The 14738-nt window shown below is 51.3% G+C and overlaps 1 protein-coding gene across 5 annotated transcripts in view; it reads right to left on the bottom strand.

The window, feature by feature from the left end:
* The window catches only part of ERAP1 (endoplasmic reticulum aminopeptidase 1), a 178637-nt gene that overhangs the window by 32542 nt on the left and 131357 nt on the right, over positions 1-14738 (bottom strand). For all 5 annotated transcript variants that reach the window (XM_089313058.1, XM_089313055.1, XM_089313057.1 and 2 more), the window contains 6 exons: positions 12067-12610; positions 9295-9433; positions 6090-6224; positions 2295-2415; positions 673-827; positions 211-324 (listed from right to left, as the gene is read on the bottom strand). In XM_089313058.1, the coding sequence (XP_089169184.1) occupies positions 211-324; positions 673-827; positions 2295-2415; positions 6090-6224; positions 9295-9433; positions 12067-12593 (1191 nt within the window). In that variant the 5' untranslated portion in view covers positions 12594-12610. The remainder of the gene's footprint in view (positions 1-210; positions 325-672; positions 828-2294; positions 2416-6089; positions 6225-9294; positions 9434-12066; positions 12611-14738) is intronic.

Below are 14738 nucleotides of genomic sequence, written 5' to 3' on the forward strand. Positions count from 1 at the left end.
ACAATTTAATAATTCATAATAATCAGCTTTAAAGTCTTATCCAGAAGTAACTAGCTCACTAGCGTATTAAAACATGATTCCTAGCTAGGCTTCCAGGGAAGTTATCAATGAAGTATTTCCTTGAACTTTACAAATCAAAGAGTAGTAAATATTTTCCACCAACACTGAGCAGAACAGTTCAACCTAGAATTTAAGAAAATAACCACTTACAACTTTCAGCTCCGGATGGGTCACACTGACAGACACAAATTCCATAAACTTGGCAAATCCTTCATTCAGCCAAAGATCATTCCACCATTCCATAGTGACCAGGTTCCCAAACCACTAGAAGGAAAATGTGATGGCGTATTCACACGTTTCTATGGAGACCGGATTATCTATGATCTCTAACAGCAGCCATAACCAAAAAAACATTCAGAAGGAATATTTTAGATGTTCTAATGTCAGTTTAGGAATGTTGACATACACATGGAATTAGAATTTTTAACCAAAGTTAAAAAAAAAAAGAATCCTTTGACATATTATAAAATATGAAATGCTCTAAAGCAGCAATTTTTCCCATGAGAATAGAAAGTAAAAATTAGAAGTTTACAAACAGCCTTATACTCCCCCGGAAGCAGCACACAGGTGGTTTAACTATCACCTTTTTACCGTGTACTTGAGCTTGCGTACCTGGTGGGCGAGCTCGTGAGACACGGTCATGGTGATGCCGAGCTTGCTGGATGCCGAAGACTTTTCCACATCGAACAGCAGAGCAGATTCTCTGTAGGTCGTCAGCCCCCAGTTTTCCATGGCACCAGACTGGAAGTCAGGAATAGCAGCAAGGTCTTGGGGGAAAAACACAGTGTGTCACTCGTCTCCAAACCACACAGCCACCAACACTGCTTCAGAATGGGCGGGAGTCGGGACCAAAACAAAAGCAAAGCCGCCCTGCACTGAAATACACAGCTCTGGCCTTGAAGAGCCTTGCACAGTGGACGGAAGGGGGCTCAGTGACTCCAGTTCACTCGCTGCTGCTGTGACCAAGTCAGGTGAGTGCCCAAAGCCACAGGCTCCCTAACTCCCTGACGTGCTGTCTGGGAACAGAACAATCCCGATTTCCCCAATGATCCACTCTACTTTGGATGCCCAAGACCCACGTATACCTACAAAACTCCAACACGCGATGGCCTTAAGAACTCCCACGTGAAAGAAAATGCAGGTCTTCTTGCACCGTGTAACTTATTAAAAGTAAAACTTCATTGAGCACCCAGTGTCCCTGCCATGCCTGTGCCAATAATGAAAACCATGCAGGCTCTGTGCTCTGCTGCCTGTGCACCAAAGCAGAAGCCAGAACAGCCCCCATGCCACGTGCCTCCAGACCTGCTCTCAGCACAAGTGTTTAAAAACCTCATAGAAAACGCTTATGGGGGCCGGTGCTGTGGCGCAGCGAGTTAAAGCCCTGGCCTGAAGCGCCGCCAGCATCCCATATGGACTCTGGTTCAAGTCCTGGCTGCTCTACTTCTGATCCAGCTCTCTGCTGTGGCCTGGGAAAGCAGTAGAAGATGGCCCAAGTCCTTGGGCCCCTGCACCCTCATGGGAGACTGGAAGAAGCTCCTGGCTTTGGATTGGCACAGCTCCGGCCATTGCAGCCATCTGGGCAGTGAACCACAGGATGGAAGACCTCTCGCTACCTCTCTTTCAAATAAAAATAAATCTTAAAAAAATATGAAGATTGTGCTTGGATTAAGGTTTTTTTGCACTACATTTTTTTTTGACAGGCAGAGTTAGACAATGAGAGAGACAGAGAGAAAGGTCTTCCTTTGCCATTGGTTCACCCCCCAAATGGCTGCTACGGCCTGCGCGCTGTGCCGATCCAAAGCCAGGAGCCAGGTGCTTCTCCTGGTCTCCCATGGGGTGCAGGGCCCAAGCACTTGGGCCATCCTCCACTGCACTCCCGGGCCACAGCAGAGAGCTGGCCTGGAAGAGGGGCAACCGGGACCAGAACCCGGTGCCCATATGGGATGCCGGTGCCACAGGTGGAGGATTAGCCAAGTGAACCATGGCGCCGGCCCCTGCACTACATTTTTAAATTCCATTTTCCACAAACTTTGTTACGTATTCTGTGCTACCATAAGGTCATTGTGTAGATCAGGGTTGAGGAGAAGTTCAGAGGACCCCCCCCTCCGCCCCCAACATTTGACACTGGAGGTGGACTTCAGGGGCTCCCAAGATAACCATGGATGTGCAGATTACAAGGACGTCATCTGACTGGGGTCATCCAATGCCACCTTGTTTCCGTGCCTCGTATCTACCTTGTTTGGGTAAGGGATACGGTATGCTGAAGTAGTCCTCATAGAACTCCAGCAGAGTCACTGCGGCATCCAGCGCGTAAGCTGCCTGATTGATCTTCTCTGGCACAGCATAGACAGAAACCTAAGGAAGTCATAGAAAAGGTACCCCAACGTCAGCGTGGTTTCTCTCCAGGACTGGAGACAAGACTGGCTCCACAGTGGTGGTACGGTCACCAGTGGTAATAACTATTGGGAATTCCATTGCTTATATGATGTGGACTGCTGCCAATAAACCCAGCCTCTGAAAAGGACTGTTGCCACCTAACACACAAACGTCTCGGGGAAGCTGCAAGTCAAAGGCATGCTCCGTTCAAACCTGGCTACGTGCAGAGGCGTCCTACAGGAGCCCCAAATCCGAGAGGGCTCCCGTGTCACGTTCACCGATTCCAAAGGAAACCACCTGGGGGCTGGGCAGGGGAGGGACCGATAGCAGCAAGTCGGCCCGCAGTAACCCAGGGAGCACAGTGCAAGTGGGACGGGGTAGATGAGCCCAACAGGTCCACAGTCGAGACAGCCAGGCACGTCCCAGTGTTGTGCAAGCCGCAGCTCCATGACCAGCTGCTACTCAAGATGTTGGGAAGGGGAGGGGAGTGCCTGCCCCGGAGGCCACCCCAGGGCCTAGAATGTTCCTTCTCATGGGGCAAGGGCAGCACAATAGGCCTCCCCTGTACTCCATTCCCACGGTGTCCTTCCACCCACACAACTCTCATCCCCTCGCTACCCACTAATCCACAACCTCCCTGGCCTCGCAGGCTCCCTTTTGAAATCTCTGTGGAAGCTCACACCCAGCGCGATGCCTACAGGGGGCGCAGCTGGCGCTCCTGGAGCTCCCGCATAAGATTGCACCCAGAAAGATCTGAAATAAACCTGTTCTTTCAGGTCTCGGGGCTGCAGTGGGGGGAAGGGGGGTCTTTCTTCCTTGCCTTCCTCATTAACTCCCAGCTGCTTTCTGCCTGAACTTACGTCTTCAGCCAGAGGCTTCCCAGTTTAAGGGGGCAACCTAGGGGTGGGTCCATGAGATGGGATCTGGTTACCCACAGCTGAGAACACTTCTTGCCACCTAGAGAGTGGATGGGTTGGGACTGGGCATCCCAGGGGCTCTAACAGGTCCCTAAGCATCCAGCACCCACTGCCCCTTTGTGGAGTCTCTCAGCCCTGACATCCCAGATCGTAAACAGGATCTACCCGGGATGCCTGAGCACCTCTAGGCCCTCCACAGAGGGCCATCTGCGCCAAGTCACAAGATCCCAGCCCTCAGCTTAAGGCCTCAGCAAGGTGGCAGCCTGGCTGGCAGGTGCAGCCAATAGCTGTCAGATAGGACGGGACCATCCCTGAAAATTTCCATTCTGAGGGAGGGTGGGAAAGCCCGAGAGAGGCAGACGCTAGCCCTAGAAACAAGGGGAGCCTGGGGCAGAGACCCAGACCCTCAAGTGCAAGGGAGGCGAGAATCCGGGGAAACTCACCAAGGATGTCCAGGTGGGCTCCCAGCTCCAGGATCCTGGCTGACTCCACAATCAGGTTGGGTGCCGCCCCTGATGCACAGGGAGCTTCACCTGCAGCCCTCGCCCACGGAGGCAGCCCCAAAGGGCCTCTAGGGCTGGGCCTCAGCCCTGGTCTCATGGCCCAAGTCGAGAGGGACAAGGTTCTTTTACCAGGGGAGGTGCAGGGGCCACTGCGCCCCAGCCGGGTCCACTTCGGCTGCCCCTTACCTGCAGCCCTCAGCCCACCTTGGGTGCTGGGCTGGGGTCGGCGCTTTTGCCTTTCTAGGAGCTCCTTGGGGTCTTCTGTCCCCAAGCACATGCACACTGTCTTGTTTCCGTCAGGTCCACTTGCCTACCTTGGACTTCCAGACACCGTTACTCACCTGGCGACCTTGTCGGTCTTGGTCTCTCTTGCCTTTGGTGGCCCTGGTTTTCATCTGGGGGGGTCCCCTTCCCCCCCACACACCCAAGCCGCTGCTTGGGCCGCCCTGGCGTCCCACGTGGCCACCACTCACTCTGGCTACAGGAACCACGGCTAGTCCACAAAAGCCTTGCACCCGGTGCCCAGCTCCCTGGCACACGTCTGCCAACCTCTGTCACTTGGCCTGGCTCTGAGTCCCCTGTCTCCATGGCTGTCGGAATCCTAACAGAACCTGCTTGGAACCCCCAGTCGAGTCCTGCGAGCCTCGGGGTTTCTCGCTGCCCTGCTGGCACCTTTGTGGCATCCCAGCCTGGAACCCTCCAGCCAGGGCACACTGCTGGCTGTCCCCAGTGACAACCCCACCTTTGCTGCATGCTAGGATCCCCAAGTTCGGAAGGGCGCCTGCATAACACTCACTAATTCCACCCTGGAAACTTCCCCCAGAAGCCCGGGTTGGGCGGGCACTAGCCTGATGACGGCTGGTCACCTACCACTGGGCTCACGGCGTTAAATAGCGGGGGTGGGAGGGGGTTGGGAAGGTGGAGGTGGGGTGGAAGCGCACACCCAGCTCCTGGTCAGAACGGCCCACGCTGTACAAGCCGCAGCTGCACGGGGCCCACACCGTGGCTCCCCAGCTGACCCCACTTAAGATGCCCTCCCTGGGCGCCCATGAGGAGGCCCAGCCTGGAGGCCGCCCCCAGGGATGCGCGCTCTTTTTGTGCACCTTAGGGGAGAATGGGGAAAGCCTGAGAGAACCTGTGGTTAGAAGCCAACCCTCGTGGACTTAAGATCACTGCGCCATTCAAACCTGCAGCCAATCATTTCCCGCAGCTGGTCCCGGGCCAACAGGTATTCCCAATCACCTTGCAGAAGCAAACAAGGTCTCTCTGCCAGAAGGCACCTGTCGCTCAGAGGCGTGATTCGCGATACCCACAAAGCAGCCCTCACGGAGAGCAAGACCCAGAATCAGACACTCAAGAGACTTCAGAAACAGCCATTGCCAGGCACACGACAGGAAAATACGATGTGGCTCAAGAAATAGAAAATGTTAGCACGGGTCTGACGTTATAACAAGAATTCTCTCTAACAGACTGAGAAACGTGGGCAGGTGTTTTCACTGAGGGTTTCCCCTGGGATTGGCAGTGTTCCCTCCCTCCGAATCTCAAGCTTCACCTGCAACTCCCCAGGTACTGATAACACCTCCACGTGAGGAACAGAAAGAGAAGCCTCCCCAGTCAGCCTCGCGAAAACCAGCACAAATAGATGAAGGGTCTTCCAACACTGTCCCTTCCTCCCCTCGAAGAAGACCTGTCTGCATTCTGGGCTGTGGCGGACAGTTGCACAGGTTGTCCACTATGCAAGTGGACTATACCACGAGGAGCAAGTGCCCCTTGATGCAAGGTCTTTCACCCCAGTATTCCCTGGCCCAAGTGCTCTCCCTAAGCCGCCTACTGCCCCAGACCAGTTGCTCTACCTACTACCTCCCACGGCCAGGGATGACCTGCTCACAGAGTCGGTGACCTTTACTTTACCACAGACAGCTCCACCCAGAAGCAGTCTGAGAAGCAGGGCCTACCCTAAGGAAGTGCAAACTACGTCCCAGAGGGAGCAAGGCCAAGGTCAGAGATCCAGGCAATGCTGGAGTTCAGATCATGACTCATGCCAAGCCAACCTCTGCCCCCGTTTTTGTTATGGGATGCTTACCATGAAACTGACCATCTTGGACAATAGGGCAAGCAACAAGTCTGGGCTCGCCCAAGACTTGGGGGGTGGGAGAGGGTTCCCTAGGCTGCAGGACTCCGAGTTTGGAAACAAGGACAAGCTGGTGGCCCTACGTGGCAGTCACAGGCTCACCTTCACTCCGCTCTTGGTCACCTTGCTGACAGATTCGAAGTCTGAAACAATGAAGGCCACCAGGTAGGTGCTCATCTTCACGGTGACATCGAACTGGTCTTCCACGAGTCCCTCAGCAACCGTCACGGATTTTACCTGCAGCCAGGAAAACTCCAGTGAGCATGGGAGCCAGTCCTCCAACACGCTGGGCACACGCTGAGGAGCAACCAGTGACCAGACACAGCAGTGAAAGAACACAGCAGGACATTCCTGTGCCCAGTGTGGGCGTTCTCTCCTACCTGGTTATACTTCAGACATTAAAGTCAGACTACTCACTCGAGTTCTTTTTGTTGAGATAGAACTCACGTATCAGAGAATGCACCATTTTAATGTACATAATTCAGTGGCTCTTAATATATTTACTAAGTCATGCAACCATCAACATGCAACTTACTGTTTTTAAATTATGAAAGCAGGGGACTTTTTCCCAGCTGCTCCACTTCTGATCCAGCTCTCTGCTATGGCCTGGGAAAGCAGTAGAATATGGCCCCAAGTCCTTGGGCCCCTGCACCCATGTGGGAGACCCAGAAGAAGCTCCTGGCTCCTGGCTTCAGATCACTGCAGCTCCAACCATTGGAGAGTGAACCAGCGGATGGAAGACCTCTCTCTCTCTCCCTGCCTCTCCTTCTCTCTCTGTATAACTCTAACTTTCAAATAAATAAATAAACCTTTTTTAAAAATTATGAAAGCAGAATGCCTTTTTTTAAACAAAATTTATTTATTTGAAAGGCAGTTACAGAGAGAGAGCTGAATCTTCCACCTGCTGGGTCACTCCCCAAAAGGCCACACAGCAGCCAGGTAGGTCTGGGCCAAGCTGAAGGCAGGAACCTGGATCCCTCTCTGGGTCTCTCACATGGTAGGCAGGGGCCCAAGCATGTGGGCCATCATCTGCTGCCTTCCCAGGCACATTAGCAGGGAGCTGAAGCAGAGCAGCCTGGACTTGAACCAATGCTCCAGTATGGGATGCCGGCGTCACAAGGGATGACTTACCCAGCTGTGCCACAATGCTAGCCCCTCTCAGTTCCTGTTAAATAGCCCAGATGATCACAGCCTGACTCACATTTGGAACATCTGCCACTGAAGGGAACTCACACCTGGGCCTGATCCTGCAGGGCCTCTTCCAACCTCGGAAGTGCCTCGTTGTGTCCGTATCTCCTTAGTTTTTATATAACACCCTTCCTCTGAAGGCTGCCAGCCACCAGCCATGGTATCACTGGTCACCGTTTGGTCATTGGAACCGACTCTGCTAGACAACATAGGTCTACTCCCTAAAGGATCTCAGACTAGCTTTTCCTTTTAAACTCCCTCCACCCACCCTCACCACAACTTCCATTCCCGATGTTGCGCTCATTGATTGGGAAACCAAAGGTGAGTGCGATGGTCTCCCCTTCACCACCTGAACATGAAGAATCCCGATGACACACAGGCAGACTCCGCAAAGGTCCCCTGGTCCCTCCCCTCGGCTGCGCACCTGCAGCCTGAGGTCAGCCGACCACCGTTGGATTTCTGCCAGTCGGAAGCTTTCAGGTAAGTGTCAGGACTGCATTGGGGATTTTCCCAGGCTCGACAAGCAGATCGTGGATACCCATGGGTTTAGATCCCAGCATCTTCACTGAGCACCCAGCACCCTTTCTTCCCTCTGTGGGCCCAAGCATGTCTCTGCTCATCCTCCTTGGTTCTTCGGTCTCCCTAGCCTCTGCATCCCATCCCTGTTCCTTTCTTCTCCCAGAGCTGTGACTCTCTCATTAGAAAACACTCCTGTTCCGAGAGCAATATCATGATATTGGAAGAAGGCTCTGTAATTTGAAAAGCATATTCTGCATCTCATGTTTCTATTAGGGGACAGGCATCTGGTGCAGCAGTTAAGATGGTGCTGGGATGCCCACATCCCGTATCAGTGTGTCTGGGTTCAAGCCCCAGCTCAGCTCCTGACTCCAGCTTCCTGCTAATGTGCACCCTGGGAGGCAGCAGGGAATGGCTCCAGTGCTTGGGTCCTTGCCACCCACATGGGAGACCCAGATGGGAGTTCCTGTCTCCTGGCTTCAGCCTGGCCCAGTCCTGGCTGTTGCAGACATCTGGGGGGCAAACCAGCAGATAGAAGCTGTCTCTCTGCCTTTCAAATAAATAAAAATTAATTTAAAAACTTCCCATCGGGAAAATAGTGTTAGCTGTTTCTCACCTTTTCATGTATGTGGTGGGTGGGGAGCAGATACCCTCGGCTGCCAGCGATGAGAAGGGTGCTTTCTAGGGAGCACAGCCCTCTGGGAGGGGCTGACTCACACGGGAGGACAGATCTCTGTGCTATTCTGAGGCCAGTGCAGAGTTCTAGGGTTGAGAAGCACTACACTAGAGGTTGGTCTGTGGCTCTAGGGGTCCCCATCACGCTAAGATGCTACCTCCCTGGTCAGCACAGAGATGAAGCTGAGCGTCCTCCAGCCCCCTGGACAAAGCCTCGGCCACCCTGCTTCCCATCCACAGTGAACAAAGGATGCACTCCCAGGAGCTGGTGCACCCTGGCCTCACGACTGCCCAGCTGCTGGGTGTCCAGGCTACCCGAATCACAGGACAATGGGCCTCACTGGGTAGCTTTATGTGTTTGGCACTGTCATCTTCTCACCGCTTTCAAAAATCAGAGGCAACACTGTCCACATCTGCTTTGGAACTGGAAGATAATGGGTTTCCTTAAGGGAGCCGAACCGTCGTGATGCACCTTCAGTGCCCTGATATTCCGAAGACTACTCTTCTCTTTTTCTGCCTGGTCATTTGCACATCTCATCGTAAACTGTGTCGTTAACAGGAGTCTACAGTGGAAGGAGATGACAGAAAGCATACACTAGAAACAGGGCTTCTTCAACAAAGCGTTAAGAGAAGTGCTTTGTGCACGGCCTGACCTGGGTGCCTTCCACAGCGCCCCTCTGATCAGCACCAACAACCTGGAAGGTCACTCTCACTGAAAATCTAAATCTCAGGGGCAATTTTTTTCTTTGGCTCCAAATACATTGTGGCTGAAAACCAAGACACGGGCTGGAAATGACACACACATGCACACAGAAGCAAATCAGCAGCCTTCTTTCTATCCGCCAAGCAACAAACAAAACGGGTTACCCGGGTGACACCTGTCCCTGTGCTGACACGGGTCACAGCAAAGGGCTGGACAGGTACCCACCAGTGGCATATTGGAGATGGCGAGGTGTCGCGGCTCCCTTCTGATCTTGATGGAGAAATTGGCTTTGAAGGCAGGTTCGTCGAAACAGGGAAAGGCCATTCTAGCGGCAGTGGGTTCGAACTGGGTTGATGCCAGTACCCTAAACCATGGCAAGAGAAATGAAAATTGAGTGTGGCATGCCAGGGATTCTAAGATGGGTGCTTGTTTGCAAGTTAACACAACACCGATGGATTTCACTACTTAAAAAATATTCCACACGACAGAAGCTGTTATAAACTAAGTTCAAGGAATGTTGGAAATTGGAAACATGGATGGAAAAGTATCTGAGGAGGGTTAATCACCTTGACAGACATCCATCATTAAACATTAGTGAGAAAATTCCCCAAAACCAGGTGAAATTTTAGGTGAAGGTCACAAATTTGTAAAAAGAAGAAAAACCTATAATTCATTAATAAACATGTCAAAATGTGTTCAACTTGTTTAAACACAGTAATGTAAATGAAAAGGAGGGTTTTTTGGATTTTTTTTGTTCTAAGGAGTTCACCAACACCTAGAATTGGTTAGAAAAAATATAGGAAGAAATATCAAAAGTTTGCAAACTCTTTGATTTACCAAGTTTACTTCTAAGAATTTATTCTAAAAAAATTATTTGGGGCCAGCATTGTGGCATAATGGGCATCCTATATAAGTGGCCAGTTCAAGATCTGGCTGCTCCATTTCCAATCCAGCTCCCTGCTAATACACCTGGGAAAGCAGTGGAAGATGGCCCAAGTGCTTATGGCTGGTGCTGCAGCTCACTAGGCTAACCCTCCACTCGTGGCACAGGTACTCTGGGTTCTAGTCCGGTTGGGGCGCAGGTTCTGTCCCAGTTGCTCCTCTTCCAGGCCAGCTCTCTGCTGTGGCCTGGGAGTGCAGTGGAGGATGGCCCAAGTCCTTGGGCCCTGCACCCGCATGGGAGACCAGGAAGAAGCACCTGGCTCCTGGCTTCAGGTTGGTGCAGCACACTGGCCGTAGCAGCCATTTGAGGGGTGAACCAACGGAAGGAAGACCTTTCTCCCTTTCTCTCTGTCTCTCTCTCTCTCTCACTGTCTAACTCTGCCTGCCAAAAAAAAAAAAGATGGCCCAAGTGCTCTGGCCCCTGTATCTACATGAGAGACCTGGATGAAGCTCCTGGCCCTTGGTTTTGGCCTGGCCCAGGCCCAGCCATTGAAGCCATTTGGGGAGTAAAACAGCAGATGCAGGATCTCTCTCTGTCTCTCCCTCTTTCTCTGTAACTCTTTCAAAATAAATAAATAAATCCCCCCCCCAAAAAGGAATGACTTATAAGGATGCTCATCAAAGTGTAATGATACTGAGAAGTTGGAAACAATTTAAAATTTCCATTCAAAGAAGATTAAATAATCAATGCACAAACATATATTTGAATAAAGCCAAATTTTTAAAATTCCCTTGGAAATAGAAAACATAACCTTATTCCAGTTACAAAAACTAATGTTTATGCCTATATGCCTAACCATGGAGAACTCCACTCTACTGCAATAGAAGTAGTGGTTATTTCTGGGGGGTGTGTGTGGGAGGGTCTGTTTCAGATAAATTTTACCCTTGAAAAAATTATTTTTGTCAGCATCTGAATTTTTCACCTTAATAAAATAATGTGGAATTGGGAAAAAATAAGAGTTAGCATAATCTACTAACAGAAAATTTGATTTTAAAATTTAGGATAAAATCTCCCCAGATAAGTCCTCTCCTTTAAAATATTTCTTCTACTGGGCTCTATGGGTTGAACTGCATCTGCCCCTGGCCAGGAGGTAGGTTGAAGGCCCAGCCCCCAGTGTCTGTGACTGTGACCTGATTTGGAAATAAGATATTTGCAGATGTAATCAGGCGAAAATGAAGCCATCAGGCCGGCCCTCATCCAATATGACCGGTGTCCTCATAAAACCATGGATGTTGGGACAGAAGGAGACACAGGGAGAATGGCCATGTGACAACAGAGGCCAGACAAGGAGTGCCAAGGATCATGGCCACTGCTGTTGCCAGGAGGTGGCAAGGAGTCTACCCAGAGTCTCAGAGACAGTGGGACCTGGCGACGCCTCCAGGCTTCGAGAGAATCCACACCTGCTGAGTAGCCCTGTCTACGGCAGGCAAACACCTAATGCAAGGGCCACGGAAATTAAAGATGCCAATTACTGTACTGTGCCTCCGAACTCAAACAGCTGTCTACAGTCTATATAGCTGGAGGGAGAAAAGTGGTCAAAATAGAATGAAAAAAGGGAAGAAAAGGATCGGCGGCTGTATTTAACACTATGAAAAAAAATGAAAAAGCAAAAACGAAGAAAGCTTGTTGACAAAGGGAATTTTTAAAAAAACAGCCTATTGATGTAAGAAATTTAAACTTTTTTTTTAATTTGACAGAGTTACAGAGAGAGAGAGAGAGAGAGAGAAAGGTCTTCCTTCCGTTGGTTCACCTCACAAATGGCCGCCACGGCCAGAGCTGTGCCAATCTGAAGCCAGGAGCCAGGTGCTTCCTCCCGGTCTTCCATGCGGGTGCAGGGCCCAAGCACCTGGGCCATCCTCCATTGCCCTCCTGGGCCACAGCAGAGAGCTGGCCTGGAAGAGGAGCAACCGGGACTAGAACCCAGCGCCCATATGGGATGCCGGCGCCACAGGCAGAGGATTAACCAAGTGAGCCATGGCGCCGGGCCCCAAGAAATTTAAACTTAATATGGGCAGCACTGGAAGCTTAAAACAAAGTATGAAGAAAGAACTCACCTGACTTCCCCCTCCTTGGTGCGGTAGGTGCTTTTGTAGAAGCCGTGGAAGGTGTCAGAGAGGTTGCCAGCGTAGTCGATGACGACCGTGTAGGGGAGCCCCACCAGCAGGGGCTCGGGGGCCAGAAGGGCAATTTGCTCGTGGCGGGGATATTCCAGGACCCTCAGCGGTTCTTGCAGCAGCCCCTGTCCAGCTCTTCTCCTGAGCGTGGCCTTAGAGATCTGCAGGCGGTGACTGTGCAGGATGATGGTGCTGGTGGGCCGGCTGGCTGTGACCTCGACTTCCGTGGTTCCCCAGAAGGTCAGCGTGGTGAGATTTGCGTGGATCGTGAGGTCGTAATGAACCGGAATGACGTGCTCAGGAAGCCGCATTTTATCCCACGGGAATGGGGTCCCGTTCGTCGCCTTGGGAGACGTCGCTTCACTGTCCTGACACTGTGAGGGAGTTGACAGGGCTAAGAGAGCCAAGAGTGAACGAAGCAGAAATGGCATGCTTGCACGCGGCCTTCCCAGGGGCGGCGACTCCATCTTCGAGCTCCACCTACCTGGTGGCACAAAAGCACACAGCACAAACCAAAAAAGTCATTAAGGTGTAATCAAGAATAACGTAGTTTCAGAATTCCCCCACCCAGCACTGACATAGAAACAAACTTCCAAAACTACGAGATATCAAGGAAGACTGGGTCGGTGAGCACCAGTCACTGACACCAACCAGAATGCTCTTCAAGGCTGAACTATGTCAGTCAGGGTTCCTGGCTGAATGCAAAATGGAACAAGCAACTGGCTGATGCAGACAGAAATGGAATCATCAGAGGCTGAGCCTGAGCAGCTCCCTAATGGAGCTGTAGGACATTTCGGAACCCAGAGCCAGAAAACAGGCAAAGGCGGATGGCCAGCACCACGTCAGAGAAACACCGGATGCCGCCGCCATTCCCCACCCACGCTGGACCTGGGAGGAGGCTGCCCTGCTGCCCTGCAGAGCAGACGCCAACACCACTGCAACTTCTACCAGGAAGTTCTCCCCTGCCCCTGTGGCTCTGCAGTCCCCGTGGATGCTTCAGAGTCCCAGCCCTGAAGTCCTGGTGTCGGAGCCGAGAGGAGGTGTCCCAGCTCCCCAGCAGGGACATGGAGAAAACAGGCACGTGGACCCAGCTTCTGCACTGGGAGGTGGGCCTGGCTTCCCACCACGCTCAAACAGGAGGCCAAGGAGACTGAGCAGCAAGGTGAGAAGACAGACAACTTTCCACAGCAGCCACATTCAGGGACATTGCTGTCTTCACAAAACTTGTGACAAACATGTCAGTCACCAGGAGTCTCTTACAATCAACCAACCAATATGAAGGGACTGAAAAATGTTAGTAGAACACTTCCATGCATTTCTCGGCATTTCAATAAAAATACTTTTCAAAAGTCAATGGGGGGAAAAAAGTCAATGGAGGGGCTAAAACTGTGACACAGCAGGTTAAAGTCCCAGCCTGCAGCTCCGGCATACCATATGGGCACCGGTTTGAGCTCCAGCTGCTCCACTTCCGATCCAGCTCCCTGCTATAGCCTAGGAAAGCAGTGGAGGATGGCCCAAGTCCTTGGGCCCCTGAACCCATGTGGGAGACCTGGAGGAAGCTCCTGGCTCCTGGCTTCGGATCAGCTCAGCTCTGGCCATTGCAGTTATCTGGGGAGTGAACCAGAGGATAGAAGACCTCTCTCTCTCTCTCTCTCTCTCTCTGTCTCTACCTCTCTCTGTAACTCTTTCAAATAAATGAATATTTTTAAAAAGTCAATGGAAAATTGAAATAAAACATATTTTGTTGCAAAACAATCTGAAAGTCCGTGCATAGTTTTTTCACAATACACATTTTCCAAGAACTTTTTAAAGACCCAATGTATGTGCTGAATGCCTGCAGTACTGTAACTGTGTGCTAAGTACTCTGTGGGATATAATAATATCCAAGACACAGACCCTATGCTGAAGGACTACACAAAATCTGGAGGGACAGAAAATATCCTTGCACGAGGACAGACATCTGGGGATGCCCACATCTCATCCTAAAGTCCTGGCTCCACTCAATATCCCACCTTCCTGAAAGGGCACCCTGGGAGGCAGCGATGGCTAAGGTAGTTGAGTCCCTGCCACACACATAAGAGGCCTCAACAGAGTTCCCAGGTCCCCAGCATTTGAGCAATGATCCAGTAGAGAGGAGGAGAAGCAGTTTCTCTCTCTCTCTTCTCTCTGTGCCTGTCTCTCAAATAAAACAAAAACTTTTAAAAAGAGAAACATTAATGCATGGACAATAAAATATAGTATAGAAATGTGGAGCATGTTGGGCAGGCATTGTGGCACAGCAGGTTAAGCAGCTGCCTGCGACACCGGCATCCCATGTGAACACCAGTTCAAGTCCCACCTCCAATCCAGCTTCCTGCTAATGCGCCTCGGAAAGCAGTGGAAGATGACCCAAGTGTCTGGATCCCTGCCACCCATGTGGGAGACCCTGATGGAGTTCCTGGCTCCTAACTTCAGCCTGGCCTAGCCCCGACTATCACAGTCATTTGGGGACTGAACCAGTGGATGGAAGATCTCTGTCTCTCCTTCTCTCTTTAACTCTCTTTCAAATAAATAAATCCTTTTCTTAAAAAAGTGTGGAGTATTTTAAGAAAGATAATGAATAAATGTGTTGG

The sequence above is a fragment of the Oryctolagus cuniculus genome, chromosome 14 (genome assembly GCF_051225735.1).
Source record: "Oryctolagus cuniculus isolate XC-2025 breed Fujian yellow rabbit chromosome 14, ASM5122573v1, whole genome shotgun sequence".
Classification (NCBI taxonomy): Eukaryota; Metazoa; Chordata; class Mammalia; order Lagomorpha; family Leporidae; genus Oryctolagus; species Oryctolagus cuniculus.